The sequence below is a fragment of the Pelobates fuscus genome, chromosome 13 (assembly GCF_036172605.1).
Source record: "Pelobates fuscus isolate aPelFus1 chromosome 13, aPelFus1.pri, whole genome shotgun sequence".
In the NCBI taxonomy this organism is placed as follows: Eukaryota; Metazoa; Chordata; class Amphibia; order Anura; family Pelobatidae; genus Pelobates; species Pelobates fuscus.
This window is the reverse complement of record NC_086329.1, coordinates 13,222,544-13,243,265: the sequence shown is the minus strand read 5'-3', so window position 1 is coordinate 13,243,265 and position 20,722 is coordinate 13,222,544. Positions and strand designations below refer to the sequence as shown.

At 38.6% G+C, this 20,722-nt stretch overlaps 1 protein-coding gene across 1 annotated transcript in view; it reads right to left on the bottom strand.

The window, feature by feature from the left end:
* The window catches only part of SYNE2 (spectrin repeat containing nuclear envelope protein 2), a 257,761-nt gene that overhangs the window by 104,184 nt on the left and 132,855 nt on the right, over window positions 1–20,722 (bottom strand). The window contains exons 48-61 of the mRNA XM_063440109.1: window positions 20,478–20,624; window positions 19,471–19,733; window positions 16,838–18,917; window positions 16,201–16,526; window positions 14,485–14,629; window positions 13,224–13,442; window positions 11,618–11,877; window positions 10,568–10,736; window positions 6,033–6,179; window positions 4,770–4,910; window positions 4,441–4,623; window positions 3,177–3,314; window positions 1,529–1,714; window positions 636–758 (exon numbers count right to left, since the gene is read on the bottom strand). Of these exons, the coding sequence (XP_063296179.1) occupies window positions 636–758; window positions 1,529–1,714; window positions 3,177–3,314; window positions 4,441–4,623; window positions 4,770–4,910; window positions 6,033–6,179; window positions 10,568–10,736; window positions 11,618–11,877; window positions 13,224–13,442; window positions 14,485–14,629; window positions 16,201–16,526; window positions 16,838–18,917; window positions 19,471–19,733; window positions 20,478–20,624 (4,527 nt within the window). The remainder of the gene's footprint in view (window positions 1–635; window positions 759–1,528; window positions 1,715–3,176; window positions 3,315–4,440; window positions 4,624–4,769; window positions 4,911–6,032; window positions 6,180–10,567; window positions 10,737–11,617; window positions 11,878–13,223; window positions 13,443–14,484; window positions 14,630–16,200; window positions 16,527–16,837; window positions 18,918–19,470; window positions 19,734–20,477; window positions 20,625–20,722) is intronic.

Here is a 20,722-nt window from a genome sequence, read left to right as displayed (position 1 = left end):
TGTAGCAAATAGTTAAGGGATCAAAGTTATTCACTAGAGTGAGAATTCAACCTCACCAGTATACTTTACTACATTGGGAATTCTAAGTGTCTTCACAGTGAATTCCAAATGTAAGCCGGATGCAGCTGAACTGAAAGTATAGTCAAGTTAGATAATGTTGCATGTTTGGCTATTTTGACCTTAAATGTGACATTTAAATTTTCACTCTTGTGAATAACCCTGTAAAAGTATGTATAGGACAAAACATGGCCGAGACATCCAGAAGCTTCACAGTGTCCTTAATAAATGGCGCTTTACATACGTGCAAATGACCGCAGGATAAAAGGATTCTTAGCTTAAGAGCAGTGCTAAGCAGAAAAACTATGTATATTTAAAGTACATTTGAGGTGCTGAATAAGAAGACTTTTTTTTTTTTTTTTACAGATTTGCGTGATATAAATAGGCGCACAGTGACACAAACAACGTTGCAATCTACACTTGTATCTCAGACATTGAAATCACCAAAGGTGCCAAAAATCATTTATGCACTCATGAAATAAAAGGACATTATTATACACAGGCCATGAAGAAACCCAATATCAATATATTATAATTTACTGCATCAAAATAATAAGAAAAGTAAATGAAAAACATACCTCTCCGTTTTTGTGATGTTCCTTGGGTGACATGTCAACAATATCATTTGAAGTCAAAATAGTCTTGATCGTGTCCGCTTTCCGTTCCATCCTTTTAACTTCAGATTCAATAACATTTACCTCCTAAAGTAGAAACACAGACATTTTAACATTCAGTTACTCCACTTCCATATTTCAGACTGACGTTGGTGGAACCTTCACTCATAGCACATTCTTTATCTTTTCTTCAAGTTCATTGCTACGTGGACCATTGTTATATGAAAATAGGACTATGATCAATTAAATACATTTAGCTGCAGTACCACTGGGTTGCCATGAGGGAATATGGCTGGATCAGTGGCCAAATCAAAGATGTCGGAGCTCCAGAAAAAGTAGATCTCAACCTTCTAAACACAACTTCCTTAAAAAGCTGAAAATCTCTCGGCTTCCTTATTTGATTCCATTATGAATAAATTTAGCAACAACCATTCTGTTCAACAGAAACCAGCAGTACATTTCTAAATATATGTGAATTCATACTTTATAACCAGCATTTTAATGTTTTTTTTTTGTCCTTCAACAATGATAAGCCTGGAAAGACAACCCACTAAAATATATAACAAAACACATCAACGTAACAAATTCAGCTTGGACTTTTAATCAATGGTTCTTTATGCAGTACACAATCTCATCTATACTATAAATTGTGCTAGCCCAATTCATCTCCATCAGTAATGCAGATTCTGGATTCTATCTACATGCAACCGGAAGTTGTCATATTGCCCATGTCTCCTAAATAAACCCAGAAGCAAACTTTGAATTAATATATACCTTTGCACAATGTAGAGGACCCATTATATATATATATTTTTCTTCTAGATATAAAACGAAGGAAGTTTAATGTTTTCTCTTACATTTGTGACATGCTGTAAATGTGGAAGGATGTTCACCAGTCTTTGCAAAAGATCTCTCACTTGGCTATTTATCTCCTCGAGCTGTTTGGCTAGGTTCTCGGTTTCAAAGATTGAAGCCAATTCACCCAGTTCACTATTTATAGTATCGAGCATACTGTGCCTCTGCTCACAGTCATCCAACGCAATCTGTTCAAAGAGAAATAAGAGAAAATTAGACTTTAAACCCCTAAAAAAACGTTTTAATTATATTGCTATGAATGAACTTGTGATGGGGCATCATAGTCTTTACCACATCTAAACCAAACGGTCTTTCTTGTCCCCTTTCTTTCTGTAGCAAAGCATGCTGGGATATGATGTTACCAGGAGGAGCAGACACTAGACCGTCTCCTGCCGACGTTTCCTAATTTGATGCATAAAAGTAACTGAGGGGAAAAAATGGTGATGGCCCTTAAATATTTCCACGCTCTGGTTTACATGAAAAGACACACTGCGTCCTCAAATTTTTCCATCCAGGTTCTATAGTAGAGTCTATATGACATTAGCACACACAACAGACTCCGGAGAGGTCTAATTAATTAGAGACAAACTGCGGCTTACAAACATTAATGCATTCAGCGGTTAGTTGACGGATAACTCTTACTGGTTTGAGACTGGTCAAGTGTCAGGCCACTAACTAAAAGAATGTATCTGATAGAGCAGTGGTTTGTAAACCAATCTTCGAGTCACCTCACCAGTCCAAGTTTCAGGAATGTCCCAACTCTGTTCCAAGTCGAACTATGGATAAAACCTGGACCAGTGGCCTAGAAGATTGGATTGGGCACCATTGTGCTTAATAGCAGATGCATGCAGCTGAATCCCCACTTAAACGAAATGGCAAATAATGTATCATCATACAGTCCCTATAAGCTTCTGGGCAGAGTTTTTCTGATTGTGGGATAGTGGAGTCACTTGATGACTCTTAATTCTGACTGCATACAAAGTAACCCATAAAAAGATACAGACGCAACAGGTTTTTTTTTTGGTTGAAGAAACATCACTTGAGAAGAAGCAGGGTAGCATGCAGGGACAATAAAGGAGGGTATCAGAATATGTTTACAATTTAAAGGGGGTGAAATCATGTAAACCTGTATAGCACTAAATAAGAAGTTACCCCATTTTATAACGCAAAAATTAAATAATGCATTAAAAAATGTTAAATAAATAAATGTGACTTTTAATTTGCTGAGTTTGCTGCAAAGACTCACAATTTGCAGCTTGTGCAGAGCATTCCCCTAAACCTAAAGAACTGGTATGTTAGTGGATAAGGTGGGTGGGAGGCTTCTAGCAGTTGTATGTACCGATATGAAAAGAGAAGGACAGGCTCAGTGCGTGGGCTGGTATGGTGTGTGCAGTGTCCCTTTAAGGCTAGTACAGTAATATTATGTCTTATTGTCACACTGAGCCAACCAAGGAGGAATAAATGTCACCAGATCACACTATAATTAGCAAAGTAAACAGTAACTGAAATCTTGAAACCAATGACGATTTGTGACTACAATACAATACATTGAATCCAATCATTCATTGGCTTTCAAAGCTTTAAATGAATGAACTTGTATCTTAGAAACAATATTTTTTAGCAATGCTTTCCAGACACCCCATCGCTTACCTCTAGAGAATTTAGATGTTTACTGAGAACCTTGGCGGAACAATCCTTCATTTCCTGATTTAACAGACTGTCTGTATTTTGGAGCCATGATGATGTGCTCTTTAAAATGTCTTGATATTCTTCCAGTTTACTCGAGGCCTGACAAGATAAGAAGCGTTAGTGCAATGGCTTATAGACTCGTGCATATTTGTTTTTTGTCCAAAATTGCAATTTATTTGAATTTAGGTAGATTGGCGGGTGGTTTCGAATTCTGTATCTCCAAAGGAACATTTCAGAAATCAGTTGCTTTGGTTTTGGTTTGGAACAGTGGTATCTTAAATGTTCTGCAGACCGAATAAACGTTTCTTGTATCATTAACAATTTGCTTGAACTAAAAGATTACTATACACAAAACGAGGCACTTATACAGCAATTTATATTTTCTTCAAATTTTTGGACCACATCTGTAAAAAACTTAATTCTGGCTTAATAAAGGTGTATTTATAAAGGTGTAGAATAAGTTCAAGATATTAAAGGGACATGCATCACGTATTAGGGGCAATTATTTATTGTTTTAAACCAGCAAGCAAACACTTTTAAACCAAAGTGTAAAACAAAGTAATAAAAACTTTGTAAAGTATTTAATAAATATTTAGAAACCTGGTCAGACTGCATTACTGGGCTTGCCTCTCAGCAGGAAGGGGTTTCTTCAGCCCCCTCCCCTTCCCCTTGCTCACCCAGCTCAGTTTCAGACCAGTCTACTGATGACAGAAACCGAAACAGGGAGTTATTGTGCAGCAGCAGGAGAGAGGAACCAAACATCAAAGCTGCTCTGCATGATCGCACTGATCAGACTTCCTCTCTTCTCCACCTGTCAAGGTGAAGAGAGCTTCCACATGTGCAAATTTGTCACACTTAATGAACCTTTACAGCATTCCTAGGGATAGGACACCGATTGGTTAGATCAGTGTCCCACCTGGAGTGGGTGTGGTAAGAGCAAGAAAGAAGAAGCAGATAAACATGAAAAAATAAATAAAAATCATATTTACCTGCTTTTTCCCTAGACCACAGAGTGAGGCAACTGTCTAATTCAAAGCCAAAGCTTTTGAATGAGACAGGTGTCTCAAAGTGATGCGTGTCCCTTTAAGATTTGTATTTCGTTCATGAAATCTATACTGCTTTTTTCCCTGTTGACAAAATGCATGCATTTGTGGTTCCATATTCCCCATTTCATTTCAAGAAGTAGGGATCTAAACTTACTTAAATAAACCTCTTTATGGTTTACCTTATTCAAATTAACCGTCCGACGTTCTACCAGATAGGACACTTGCTGGTACTGACTCATCGGATCCATTAATTTATCCATCCATTCCTGGGCCTGACTTGGATCTTCTTCAGCTAAATCCTGCACCTCCGACTCTAGTGCAACCAACTTCGAATGACAAGCATCTATTTCATCCCAGATTTTCTTAACGAGGATAAAACACAGGAAGTCAAACATCAATTTAACCTAGCATACAATGGCTTCAAACAGACCTACTGTAGGGGATCAAAAGGTATCCTCTGTTTATTCTTAATTACATTCAAATTACATATAAATAATTTTTTCCTCACCTGCTGCAAGTCCTTGGCTTTAATAATATTTTCACTTTTTTTTGTTAGTTGACCTTCTATACTCTGTAGACCAGAAGTTATTGCCTCAACCTTCCTGGTCATTATGTACAGTGGAGAGGTTTGTAGAACTTCATTCTTGACCTGTCCATAAGCAACACGGTGCAGCAGATTATATTATTTTGTTGTTCAAGATACACAATTAAGTTTTTATTTGTATTTGGTCAGAACCAACCTTCCCTGCATTAACCTCTTAATGATAGTTTAGGCCACCTTATAATTCTAAAATGGCATAACATACTCATTTAATGACACAAGGACGATACAGGCCTACCAATGAGTAATTCGGATGAAATTTCGTGCTGGCGTCAATAAAAACTGTTATGATGAAGGCAAAGCCTGGCACTGGTTCTTACGGGATATGGGTAGGGGCATGATTTCACATTTTGATTAACTATAGAAAGTTTTGCACTGGTCTTATTTAGAAGACAAAGATGCGCATGCTCAAAAATCTGCTTAATTTTTCTTTTGGGATCATGTGTTCTTTAGCCAAGTTATGAAAATGGAGCTAGTTGACTATGTGTTCTGCAAAGTAAAGGGATTAATATTTCGTTTTTAATTCGAGTTTGACCTCTCGGTCGGGAAAAATCACCGGGTCAAACCTAAAAAAAGTTTACTTTTACTTCAAAATGTGACTGTTCTTAAAATGAACATTCTGGATTGCAGTAAATGGCTGAAAAAAATAATAATAGTACAATATCAATCGGTTACCAGCTTTATAACGTATAACAACTTATAAACGTTGTGGGAAAGAAACACTATTTCATATAATTATTCAAGGATAAATTATAAACTAAAATTATAAACATTTACACAATTCTAATTTGGTATTTATTTTATCATCCTTAACTATTTGGGGCATAAAAAGTATACAATCGGTCTTGCTTTTTAACAATATTTCAGAACGTTTCTCAAATACAAGCAGACTAGATGCGACAAAAAACGACAAATCGAAACGGTCAAACACCCTGCTTAAAGGTTTCTGTAACACACACATTAGCGTGTGTATATATAGTATTGGGTGTGAAGGGTGCGTGAAGACCAACTATGTACATAATCTGTTGCCAAACCTGTTCTGTAAAATGCAAATCCATTGAAGCATACATTGAAAGTAGGGAAAAAAAATTGTAATACATTTTTTTTATTAATATATATAAAATGCAATATATATATATACACACATATAGGAAATAAAGCAGTAGTTACCCTGTTTTCAGTTTCTTCTAAGAATGCTCGACATTCTTCTTGCAGTAACGAAAGCTCTGCAGGAACTTTTTCCGAGTATTGGATTGTAAGTTTTTCCATAAGATGTTTTGCTTTTTCCTTTTCCGACTCTATCAAACTCTGAAATTCCTGAAACGATGAGATAAGGAATGCTTTAAATATGGAGAATATCTTGTCTGATTCCCTGCGGTGGTTAAAAAAAGACCCCGACGTCTATCCCATGAACTCCGGTAAAACAAAAAACATTTGATATTGCCACAACTTTGTAAGATCTTTATCGAGCCTTTCAAGACACATTTATGGTTTATTTACCTTTTCAAATACCTTTTGGTTTTTTTCGTTCAACCACAAAAAAAAAAAAAAAAAAGCACCTTACGAATAGCAAAGCGTCATCCAATAAGCAGACAGATGGAGAGCTGGGGTGTTCTCTTTCAAGTAATTACACAGACCAGAAAAGCTCAGCATTGTTAAAGTGCAGTTTTCGCCAGAGCCAAAAGAAAGAAAGGTTTTCTTTTGTTGAAACAGACCCCGGCTTCAGCGTCTGGCTAAACGCCCAACATAACCTGATCTCTTCCTATTTCTAGAACAGCACTATTTAAATATAAACAAATTGCCCCAACTTCATTTAGTGCAGGTTTGAACTGATAAAATAGATATTATAGTATTCCTCCCATGATCTACTTAAATATATAGAAACAAGGACGTTAATGGTTAATAACCACCCAAAAACTAAAACGAAAGATTCTAAAGTGAGAATTCAAAGTGAATTTAAAGTTTAAGGATACAAGTATATGGCCGGCAGGCATGGCCTAGTTTGAAATTCACTTTGAATTCTCACTTTAGTGAGTGACCCACTGATCTCATAATTACGATTATGTAAAAAACCAATGGGTGAACCTGTGAAGCAGGTTAGCCTACCATTCCATCGTGAGTGCGCTAACATTAAAGTGTGACTGTAAACTTGCATTATTGCAAAGACGTTGGTGCATTGAGCACCCTGACACAACTTTCACCAAGAAGTGACTAAGAACAGAATTGATTTGCAAACATCACTGAAGCTCTAAGAGTTGTTTCAGAGCCATCAATCTTTTGTCCAGGTGGCACACTAGATGCCCAGTTTGGAGTGCGTGCTCTCTCCTCCTCGCAGAGAATGCCAAATCATGAATTGCTGCTGGACAGTCATTGCACGTAACCTGGGCCACTAACCCATGCTCTGGAGTTACATATAGCAAGAACACCTATGGTTGATCCCAGTTCACAGAGCAGTTTCACTCATTATGTGATCAGTGAAACTGCTCTTGGGGGATTAACTTTAACTACTTATCCCACAAACACACTTTTCCTGATTAAGGAGGGGGCAGAACCCACTAAAAAGTACCTTTGAAGGATTCTTTGAATGCAATTTTTATTTTTTTTATATAATGCATGTAAAAAATAGTTGATCATTTCCCCCCCTAGAATTGTCTTTTAGGCCAGCTATACAGAGTGAGTAAAAATGAGGAACACCATTAACACTAGTGTTACTTAAAGCAAAACTATAAATTGTCTTGCTTTCTACAATCCACAAACTAATAAAAAGTTATCTATGAGATGTGTGATTTATTAGTTTCTTATTATTTACATAGTTTGCCTTGTATTCCTGGCACAGCCAGAGCACACCATGCAAATTACTTCAACCCCTATGGTGCCATGCACAGCACTATGGAACGTAGTTTGCCTTGTATTCCTGGCACTACTAGAGCACACCATGCAAATTACTTCACCCCCCATGGTGCCATGCACAGCACTATGGAGCATAGTTTGCCTTGTATTCCTGGCACAGCCAGAGCACACCATGCAAATTACTTCAACCCCCATGGTGCCATGCACAGCACTATGGAACGTAGTTTGCCTTGTATTCCTGGCACTACTAGAGCACACCATGCAAATTACTTCAACCCCCATGGTGCCGTGCACAGCACTATGGAACGTAGTTTGCCTTGTATTCCTGGCACTGCCAGAGCACACCATGCCAATTACTTCAACCCCCATGGTGCCATGCACAGCACTATGGAACGTAGTTTGCCTTGTATTCCTGGCACTGCCAGAGCACACCATGCCAATTACTTCAACCCCCATGGTGCCATGCACAGCACTATGGAACGTAGTTTGCCTTGTATTCCTGGCACTACTAGAGCACACCATGCAAATTACTTCAACCCCCATGGTGCCGTGCACAGCACTATGGAACGTAGTTTGCCTTGTATTCCTGGCACTGCCAGAGCACACCATGCCAATTACTTCAACCCCCATGGTGCCATGCACAGCACTATGGAACGTAGTTTGCCTTGTATTCCTGGCACTGCCAGAGCACACCATGCCAATTACTTCAACCCCCATGGTGCCATGCACAGCACTATGGAACGTAGTTTGCCTTGTATTCCTGGCACTGCCAGAGCACACCATGCCAATTACTTCAACCCCCATGGTGCCATGCACAGCACTATGGAACGTAGTTTGCCTTGTATTCCTGGCACTGCCAGAGCACACCATGCAAATTACTTCAACCCCCATGGTGCCATGCACAGCACTATGGAACGTAGTTTGCCTTGTATTCCTGGCACTACTAGAGCACACCATGCAAATTACTTCAACCCCCATGGTGCCGTGCACAGCACTATGGAACGTAGTTTGCCTTGTATTCCTGGCACTGCCAGAGCACACCATGCAAATTACTTCAACCCCTATGGTGCCATGCACAGCACTATGGAACATAGCTTGCCTTGTATTTCTGACATGGCCAGTGCATACCATGCAAATTACTTCACCCTCCATGGTGCCATGCACAGCACTATGGAACGTAGTTTGCCTTGTATTCCTGGCACTACTAGAGCACACCATGCAAATTACTTCACCCCCCATGGTGCCATGCACAGCACTATGGAGCATAGTTTGCCTTGTATTCCTGGCACAGCCAGAGCACACCATGCAAATTACTTCAACCCCCATGGTGCCATGCACAGCACTATGGAACGTAGTTTGCCTTGTATTCCTGGCACTACTAGAGCACACCATGCAAATTACTTCAACCCCCATGGTGCCGTGCACAGCACTATGGAACGTAGTTTGCCTTGTATTCCTGGCACTGCCAGAGCACACCATGCCAATTACTTCAACCCCCATGGTGCCATGCACAGCACTATGGAACGTAGTTTGCCTTGTATTCCTGGCACTGCCAGAGCACACCATGCCAATTACTTCAACCCCCATGGTGCCATGCACAGCACTATGGAATGTAGTTTGCCTTGTATTCCTGGCACTGCCAGAGCACACCATGCCAATTACTTCAACCCCCATGGTGCCATGCACAGCACTATGGAACGTAGTTTGCCTTGTATTCCTGGCACTGCCAGAGCACACCATGCCAATTACTTCAACCCCCATGGTGCCATGTACAGCACTATGGAACGTAGTTTGCCTTGTATTCCTGGCACTGCCAGAGCACACCATGCCAATTACTTCAACCCCATGGTGCCATGTACAGCACTATGGAACGCAGTATGAGAGCTCTCGTATGGTATCTCTATACAGATGGCAGCGTACTAAAGAAGAAGTCGAAATAATGTTGCTGCAGGTTACAGCAGTAAGTTTCCAGTGGTATTTTCTTATAAATATGTAGCAGTTTGTTTTTGCTCCAGTTATAATAACTTCCCCGTGTTTTTCTTGTTATAGACAGACAACATGTAATATGAGTGAATAGGTGACGAAATCCCTCCTTCCAACACACAAAAACCACAGCATTTACGAGGGAAAGAGGGACATCGTAACAAGCTCAGTGAATGAGACAAAGCGATACAGTTAAAGACTGAAAGCAATGATCTCTCTGGAGAAGCAGCACAGGTTCAGCTAACAGTCTCAGGAAATCCTGAAGAAAAAGGGCAAAATGTACCCAACATTCATTATGACGGTTTCAGTTAATTGTTTAGTAACTGCCCACAAGGGATAGGGGTGGGTGGCTGGTCTACCCTGGTTCCTTTCCTTTGCCCTCCTCCACGCTCTCATTTTCTTACTTTGATTTTTCATTTTTGATTCTCCTATTTGTCCTTCCTCGGATGTTTCCAAAAGGGTTGTTTTGTAGGCGTTGGGTATTTTTTATTTCTGGTGCATTGGCCAAACACTGATGCAGACATTTTCTCCTTTCTACCTTCTCTTGCCGAGTGTATGTTAATGCTATTTTTGTTATGGAGTAAATGTACCCTTTTACCTCCAGTTTGTTTTGGATTTGTTGTTGTTTATTGCCCAATGTTTGCAGGTTTATTCTATGTTTAAAATCTTCTACAGAGATTGTCAAAAACAAATTACACAATATCTTGTATGTAACTTAACTCAAACAAAACAACCAAACTGCAAAATCGGAGCCTAAACAGTGAATTTGGAGTTTTATCCCTCACAACGGTTTCCATGTCAGAATATATTTTTGGAGTTTATTTAACTAAGCAATATTTTCAAAGGCAAAACAGATACTATAATCTACAGACCTCCAACTGCTCTTTCCTGTCCGTAGAGTCTTCTTCTGGGGAATCCTGTAACAACGTTGACACTTTCTGCAGAGATTTCTTTACAGCAGAAATGTGTTCTCTTAACTCGTCCCTGTTTTTAAGTTCTGTGTTTAACTCTTGCTCATTATTCACAGCCTTTTGATGAAGTCTAAACCAAACAGAGAAGAACATGATATTGTAACCAATGAAATGCACATCCACCATCAAGGAGGTCAGAGCAGGCTACACTGGGCATTTCAAATATCCAAGTATTGCATTACAATAATAACAATGAAATAAATGTATTGGCTTTCGAGATTAAATGCTTGCCATGTTTCAATAGTATTAAGAGGAACACCCCCACCCCCGAATTTTCCCCCTCCCCTCCAAAAAAACAACAACATAATTGTATAGCATTAGACATGCCCAATGGTTATAAAACTGCAAACCTATATCTATCATGGCCGGTTCACTTTAAGACCACAATATTCAAAAAGTGTTTCATTAAATTAAGAAACGGGGTGTGAAAGGACACGTTCTAGAAACGAGTACAGCTTTGCCAGTGTCATGTTGTTTACACGACTGGTGCGGACAGCTGTCTAATAAGGAGACATGAAAGCTTGATAAGAGGAGGTACAAGTCTTCCAACGAGCTTTGCACATGTTTAGAATACTACAGAAACCCTTGTGTACGGACAACGATACCTTGGAATAACCCAACTCTATGTAGTTAAACAAAATTACTTGGAACACGTTTGTAGGTGGCAGCAATGCAAAGTCATTAATATTTACTAATCACCTTAAATGGGATATACCCTCCTAATCAGACACTAATTATAGATACTCGCCAGCAAAGCTAACAATTGATGTTCCATCTTATACAGGACATGCTTAAAAATGATAGAAATCTAAATGGATCCTTCCTGGTAAAATGTTTTATAAAAATTAAGAATGAACTAGTAGCTTGGCTCAAAGATTCGTAACGTTCTATTGATCTTGGCTAATCTATAACAACATAAAAACAAACTGTTGAAGACGGAGAGCATTTTACATTTTGCACTTGTTTTTCATTGACTGAATTTCTTTGGTAATAGGATTTGGTTCGATCTTCTCCGAGCTCTCCGATGTACACAGAATATTATGTATCCGACATAATAGCAAAGACAGCTGTAGCTGCTGCATTTTTAGATTCTGGTCGAAGCGTTTCAGCTCGAGTAACGAGTCCTGAAGTTGGGCTGTGCTTTGCTCTTTTCCAGCTCGATCAGGAACATCTTCCTGAAAATGATCCAGAAGTATCATCTCTCTTTCAATCTGCAAATAAAGAAGGATTACTTCGATCAGGAAGTAGGGGCAAGTATACATCACGTATGCCATTGAGATCTAGATGCTACAGATATCTCCATCTCAAGGCAACTGTAACCAGAGAGAAGCCATTTAAGTTTTTGAACTGGAAAGGAAGACAGAGGTAGTTATCAAAATGAATGGATTTCAGATGCATTCGTTTTGATAAGGTGGGCAAATTAGGGAGCGAATATCTACTAAACAACTGAAAGAGCAAAAATAATCAAAAGGTTTTTCTTAATTTTGATCTTTTAGCGGTTTAGTAGATATTAACTCTCTAATTTGGCATCCCTAAATATGTCAATCACACATAAGGATAGCAAATTGGGGCGCAATCTACTAAATAACTATAAGAGATATTGTAAGAAAAGGCCTTTCATTTAGCTATTTCAGCTGTTTAGTAGATAACCCTCGAATTCAGAACCCTTAAGTGGGATTGCCATATTTAAGGATACCACATTAGGATGATGATTAATAGATAGACCCCTTATATGGGTTTATTGGATTGCAAATTAGGGGGCTATCTACTAAAGATCAGAATTAAGAAAGGGGCTTTCCTGAAGTTTAAATTATCAGCAGTTTAGCAGATAGCTCTCTAAATTGGCACTTTGCAACTTTATGAATGCCTTCATGCATTCATTTATCACAGGGAATAAAGCACATCCAAATTTAGGAGATTAATAAAATGACAAAATTCAGTTTGTCAGAATCAATAAATTTTGGACAAACCGGAACATGAAAACTAAACAATATTTTCATCCATGCACAACCCTTGTTTTTGACACCCGAGAACACTGGGTCAGTTATGAATTGCGTACTCTGTTGGAGGATGGTGTTTGGTAACCGGTCCAGTGTTTTCTTCGTCTAGAGACCTTTCTCTTCTACCTGGCCAGCAGCAGCAATTTGGTGAACATTTTTTTTTACCAGACTAGTGTACCATATGCAAAAATCATGCACTACCTTAATAAATGCAAGTTCTAAGTTGTGTGCAAAAGGCTATACTCAAATATGATTGCATTAAAACAGGTAAACAATGGTTGTCCATCAATGGCCCTCCAACCTTTGCAGTCTGCTGTAATGCAATTGGAAACACAAATAATGTCTGAGAAAAGTTTTTAAGTCTTGCTAAAGACCAATTGAGGTTGAAACGTTGTCATGTCAGTCTAACAGCTGAATAATTTTGTCACATACTGGATTAGAAGCCTCCACCATGGCAGTTTATAAGGAGCATATCCATGACCTGATAATCCAGCTAAGAAACCGCATAGATACATTCTAACTGTATTCACAATCACATAATTCACATTCCACTTTACCTCCTCGGAAATCCGCTTCCATTCTTGCTTTAGGTCCTCACAATATAGCTCCCAGTCTTGAGCAACACCCACCCAGTACAACCATTTATTCCACTGGGCGGTCGCCATCTTGTCAAGAAACGCGTAATCGTTCTCTGAACACTTACTGCCCAGTTCCCTGGAAAGTCTTTTTAATTTCAATAATTCTTCTTCGCAGGAGTGTATTTTTGACACCAACTCCTATAAGAAACAAGATTACAAAATCGTTGCACATTTTTTTTCTTCTCTATGTACTGCAGTCAGCATCAATGGGGAAATTAATTCTAGCTCGTCCCTTTGCTTAAAAAAACAACAACAGTACTACAAAGACAATGTGGGTAGGATAAATGGGGAGTAAATATTTTCCTTCTCTTTCACCCTGGGATGTGGCATTGAGAAGAAGGGGCATTGAGAAGAAGGGCCATTGAGTTTTCCTGCAGAATTGACACAGTGTGAATATCTGCTAAAGATAGCCAAGTGATGCAATCTCTTAGTGAACTCTTTCACGCTTCCTTATGTGGATTTCTGATCTTTTAATTGAAGTTATTAAAGGACCACCATAGTGCCAGGAAAACAAACTTGTTTTCCTGGCACTATATAATCCTTAGGTCCCCCCTCCTGCTTGGCTTAAGGGGTTAAAAGTCCTTCAGCCACTTACCTTAATCCAGCGCCAGTCTCCCTCGGTGCTGGTGACCTGTTCTCCCCCTCCAACGTCATCTCCTGAGTGGAGCCGAATGCACAATCGCGGCTAGAGCCGCGCGCGCATTCAAACCGCCCATAGGAGAACATTACTTGATGCATTTCTATTGACGTTCTGCATGCTCAATGCCATTTTCGCATTGGGCACCGGGGAAGCGCCTCTAGTGGCTGTCAGGAAGACCGCCACTAGAGGTTGGATTAACCCTGCAATGTAAACATAGCAGTTTCTCTAAAACTGCTATGTTTACAGCTGCAGGGTTAAAATCTGGGGGACCTGGCACCCAGACCACTTCATTGAGCTGAAGTGATTTGGGTGACTATAGTGTCCCTTTAAGAACAGAACTACCGATGTAAATGTTTGTAACAATCAATTATGATAGACTGTACAAAGAGTGTATTCTTGCTTTACTTTTTAGAATATGACAACATGTACGTAAGTCATGTGTGATATCAGTTTCTAAGCAAATGCACAAATATTCAGATAAGACATGTGTCCGATGGTTACACACTCCATGGTTTGCCGAGTGGTACTGGAGATACTTACTTTACTTTTCTCCCATTGCATCCACGCTGCTTTGTAGGACATTGGCCTCTGGGAACATAAATCTCCTAAAGAGGTTCCGATTCCCTCAAGATCATCGTTCATTTTCTTTCTCATTTCTTTGAAGGTTTGGAATTTTTCTTGGCAACTGTAAAAATAAATCATATCGAAGAGACCAGAGGTTAAAGACAGATTTACACAGTAAATCGGGGGTGCACAGCCAGACTAATGCTTCTCGGGATTTTAGAACAAATCGTAGCATCCTGATGAAAAATATTTGTAATTTTTTTTAAGTTACAAGAATGAAACCCCAAATGAGAAGGAAGGCCAAAGCAAAATATAAACAACAATTAACTGTAAAAGTGAATCTTCATGAAAATGACTGTCTGAAATAAAAAAGTTAGTATTGACTACTTTACAAAGTTAAAACAGCCATATCTTTTTAAACGTTAAAAGAAATTCAAGACTTCACAGTGCTGATTTAGAATGTTCCCTCCAGCATGGGATGCTATATTCTCTGAGTATTCTGCAGACAATAGTCAATATGTCTAATTGTCGGGATCATTGGCGGCAGCCTTGTATGTACTGCTTAGACCTGAGACACTGACTCTCGCTAATGGATTTAGATTTTTCCACCAGGCTCTGTAGTGGTTATGGTGCCAATAGTTCCTAGGTGATATCTTACTTTAAGCTGTCAAAAAATATCGTCTGATTTGACCAGATAACATGGAGTTTCATAGTTTAGCATTTTCATACAAGCTCATACACAAAATGGACAGTATTAATTGTCAGAGTGTCAGCTGATGACTCTGAATAATGTCCAAACTTTGTATAAATTGTTATGAAATGGCATTTTATCAGATCAACTCAGACCAGAAGGACCGTAGACATTGACAGAAACAGGTAACTGTTAAACCATTCAAAGAGCTTGATGACTTCCTGTTGGACAGCGCTAGGATACTTCTGACACCATAACCACTACAGCACGCTAGAATAGAATATATTCAAACATACAACATGTTGCAGTGATTAGGGTGCTTATGGTATACATTAAAATTAATACTTAAAAACTTAAATACTTAAATGTTTATTTTTCATTTTTATTTTCCTTAAAAAACAAACAAACTACTTTTAAAGAAGCCATCATTCTAAAATACTCTGAAAATTGTGAAAGCACACATTTTGAAACTAACATTTTATGGCCCATCGATACATTTCTGATATAATTCATGGGCCTTGGCTATAAGAATGTTTCTAGGGAAACGTGAGTAATTCTAGCTCAATGCGATATGGTATAAGATCAACACAATCCCAACATTGGATTTGAAGGTGATTGCTCTAAGTCAGCATTTTCCAAACTTTTGCTTTGCTAAAAATGGCCCACTTTTCCACTCAGTACCATGTCAGCTGTACGAAAATAGACAGATGATCACATCAGTGGCATTCACTCGCTTCATCTCCCACTGAGAGACTATAAAAAAAAAAAAATGTTGGATAATGGGGTAAGGGGTCTGGAGAAATTAGGGTGGCATTTCATGTAGCAATTTGAAACCCTGATGCACCACGGATTTTAAAAAAAAAGTATTCTTCTCCCCATGGTTAAAATAATTCTTTAATTAATCGCATCACACCTGGTTATGGTATTTCAGCTAAAAACATTAACCTTTGTTTTATCTATTTAAAAAAAAACAAAAAAAAAAACAAAAAAAAAAAACATACCTGGTCAAAGCAGATTTTCTTTTCTCGTACAAATCTAACAGGTGAGACATGTTATTGTTGATGTCACACAGAAGCTTTTCAAGATCTTCTTTTGCGTCTGGTGTACAGTGTGATTTCAGTTGTTCAGACAGCTTTCCGATTTCAGCTGCAGTGAGACGCAGGTCGTCTGTGTTAACCCCGAAATCGGAGCTCTCTGCACCACCCTCTAAGGTACTGACATTCACAGGGTATCTATGGAGTTCTGAACATTTTCTGAACTGTTCTGCTGCTTTTGAATTCGCGTCCTGTAGCTTCTGGAGGGCCTCGCGAGATTTATTATAAGTTTTCTGGGAAATATAAAAACACACCTATCAGACATGTGTGAAAAGAATCTTTCTACAACAGATACACTGCTCACACGTGAATATATGCAAACATACTGCCCATTGTACAAGAAAAGCAACTTCACATTGGTCGGTTTTAAATGTTCATATGTTGTATTTTACAAAATAAATTAATTAATTTGTCATACAATGATGTGTCACATTTAGGAGGGCATTGTGGTCGGGGAGTATATTTTTATTATTACTTAATTATCACAGGGATAAGTGATTACAACTGTAGAAAAGGTAAAGTGGATAAAGCAGCAACCACTTACAATATGCTGTGAAATGTTTGTTTCAATGCGATTCTCAATATCATTTAATTCAAGTACATATTCTTTGATGTCATCTTTGGATTCAGGTTCAAGTGTAGACCTTAAATCGTGCAATTCCAGTTTAACTATTTCATTGATAGCCTCAAGCCTCAGCAGTTCCGCCTCAATTTTAGGAATATCTAGCTCGATAGAAATAGGCTCCTGCAGTTCAGTGTCTACTTTCTTTAGAGAAGACAAAACACTTTTCAGGCGACACTGAATATTTTCTTTACTTTGTTTAACTTGTGATTCATTTTTCAGCTGGGTCAAAGACTGATGTAAACGATCCATACATTCACCGAATGTTTTCATCTTCTGTTCTTCAATGTGGACCACTGGCTGATCAGGAGAAATTTTTTCCTTTAGTACAGAAACAGCCTCTTCTATCAATATTGCTATTTTCTTGACTTTCTGATGTAAAACATGAAGATGTATGAGGTTAAAATTGCTTCCAATCATGGTGGCTTCTCTTTGTACTATAGAGATCATTATTTGTATTTTGTCCAACATCTTCTGATAAGCTATAAGTTCGGTTCCAGGCAAACTGACTTGATCCTCCACCTCAACGCTGGCAACAATACTTTTAGAGTGTTCCTGAAAGTTATCAACAGTTGAACTATCCCAGTCAAGTCCGCTCTCTTTAAACAAATCTTTGTAACAGTTTATTGGAGACCAGTGGTTTGAAGGCAAGGGAGTAGCCTTTTGAACAACTTGTAATTGGTTTTCAATAGTTATCCTTCTGTCATAACTCTCTGGATTGCTATTCTGAAATGTATTCTGTTCCTGAATCAAGTGTCTTGTCCTTTCTTGAAACTCATCGTAGATATTTTTTATCTTTTCCAAGTATGAAAACTTCTTCTCCTCTAATTTTCGTAGGGTACTGGCTTTAATCTTTAGGCTCCTTAATAGATCATTTAAATACAGCTGTTCAGAAATGTTTAACTCGTGGTGATAGTTCTGGCTGTTCTTGAGTAATGTCAAGACAAGACCTTCAATTTTTCCTAGCTCTACTCTCTTAGCCTTTAAACAATTTAGCTGCTCACATAACTCTGATGCGCTAAATACTCCTCTTTTAACTGGACTTGTATCATTCTCCAGGCCCTGCAGCAACTCTTCAAGCTTTTCAATTTCTGTAAAGAGCATTTTTCTCTTTTCCGCTCCGGATTCCAAGAGCTTTAATCTCTGAGCAGACTGTATAATTTGTCCCTCGTACAATTCCTGCAGTTGATGGAAAAAAGAGTTGAAATCTTCAAATACAGGTACACCCGTTCTTGACAATATGGATTTGGACTTTTCAATATCTGAGAGTACAGCAGACTTTCGGTCTACGATTTCCTTTTGCAAGTTTCTGCAATCTAAAATTTGTTCTTCCACATCTTCAGGCAAAAGAGCAACAGTGTTTTCAAACAGAGCTCTATTATTAATGTTTTTGATCCATGTGAGTGCCTCATATAAAGGCTTCAGAAAGGTATGATGTTCTAAGATGACATGCGGTGTTTGAGACGCTGTCATTTGCACTTCATTTACTCGACGCTCGATATTTTCCAGTTGACTCTGCAAATCTTCCAAAGAATTCTCCAGACGTCTACATTCAGTTTGACCCCAAGATCTTTTCGTCTGTAGATCAATTGCATTTCTTAATGAAGAAAACAAATGCTTGGTGGCTTTCAGGTCTGCAGTCACAAACAACAAATTCCTAGCAGAGTCTTTCGCCGGATCATTGATCTGACCCAGCAAATCATGTTGGACCTGAATCATATCTCGCACATCATCAACTTTCTGCTTGAGAAATTTTAGCTCCTCAGCCTCTTTCACAAGGTTATCACGTTTCTTCTCGACCATCAGCTCGGTTTGTTCCCAGTACTCTTCAATCTGTTTAACATCCATTTCTATTTTTTCTCTCTCTGCACGGGATATCCCATAAGCGCCTATTTTTGCTTGTTCAGCTTTCAAGGTGTGAAAAGTATTTTTTTCTTTTGCTGATTTATTAAGGAAATTCTGTATCTTTTCCAAGTGATCCGTATGAATTTCAGATTGTCCCCTGAAACACAAATGTGTTATTAGTTAAACACATTCAATTCTAAACAACACTAAAGACTGCATTTTAAATTGTAACATTTATGTACCAACGGGTTATTAAAGGTTTACTCCAATAAGTAATTTGAAGTGTTTGCTGTGCCTAGAGTCTGTATGTGCACCGTTTCACTATTAACCCCTTAAGGACACATGACGGAAATATTCCGTCATGACTCCCTTTTATTTCTGAAACTGTGTCCTTAAGGAGTTAAAGGCTGCAGAAACAAACGTTGACCCCTCTGCTGCTGTTAACCCCACCTCTGGCAGTGTTATCTGGACTCATGACCCAACCTAGAACAAGAGTTCTTGACTATTTGAAAAAGGAATGAGCTAAAATACAAGAGGTGGAGATTTAAACTCGTAAAACAAGGTTGATGTAAAATTCTGGACTGGATAATGTCAATTCTGTGCAAATATCTACACATTTAATTGCATTAATTGGCTGAGAGTGATCAGCTGTCGCTCTCATATTCTAGCTTCTATACCTGAACAAATCAGGTTGGGGCATTACCACTCACAGTTTGAGATTCTCTTTCTCTTTTGAGAGCCGTTTCAGTGAGGATTTTGCCGAGCGTAGAGCATTCTGGTAGTCTTTAATGGCCTGGCGCTCCTTTTGCTTTTGAATTTTTAAGGTATCTAGTTCAGAGATCAAGCTGCTCCACGAAACCATGTCCTTGGTATTCGAACCATCCATCACAAGATCCCCTCCCTGGAAGCTAGATGTTCCATCACGCAGGCAAGATGTCGGAGATTCCAGTTTTGATACTTCTTCATAGATTTTCTACCAAAGAAATCAAATTAATTAATTATTCAATGAATTAAGAAAACTTGAAGACAACAAATAGAATACTGCAAATTATGAAGCATTGGTTTTAAATAAACACTGAAAGAGGGATTATTTGAACCAAGGAGTTAGGAATCAAATAATCTCTCTTTAATATTTAGTCACAAAACTAGAACCTATATATATGCAGGTCCTTCCAGTTACATCTTTTTTTTTTTTTTTTTTAAAGATATTTTACCACAGATGTACCACCTAGGTATGTGGGATGCAATATTTTGCGGTCCTTGGTCTTAGAACCTAAAAATATAGTCTTTAGTAGATGACCCTCTAGGTACTTTGCCTGTTCTTCATAGTTTGTAGGCATTTTTTGTACAATTATTTTGACAGAGTAAATCATCTATTTGAAATTAAAGCGCCCCTCGTTTGCTGGCAATCCTCAGCAAAGTGCAACTTGATTCACATAAGTCACACCTTGAAACAAAACGGAAGAGCGACATCCAAAGGTCTCCAAATAGCATGCACGGAAGACAAAAGGGTGCAGGGACATACTGACATACCTTGCAGGAAAAGGTTGGATCATTCTAAAATGGCTGCAAGTTGGTCCAAAAATAGGCATGGTTGGATATGGAGAGAACAGACTAAACAATCCTCACCTCTAACTGGACAAAAAGAACTCAACCTTGTTCCACAAAATTCTGTTATCATGAGAAAATCCCCAGTCTACGAGAGCGCATTCCATACCTCAATATCTTGAGCTTGTCGGTCCGCTTCAGCACCATCTAATTCTAAAGGAAGTTTTCGCCAAAGACCAAGTTTGTTTTCAACCTCAGTTCTGGTTAATACTCCTGGGTTCTCTTCAGACAGCATTCGCACATCTTGACCATTAGACTAAAGAGAAAAAAAAAGGAAAAAATGGGGTGAAGGTGGAACCAAAGAGAAAACATAATGAGATAATGGAATAAGTTTCTCAAGAGGAGTAATTGTTG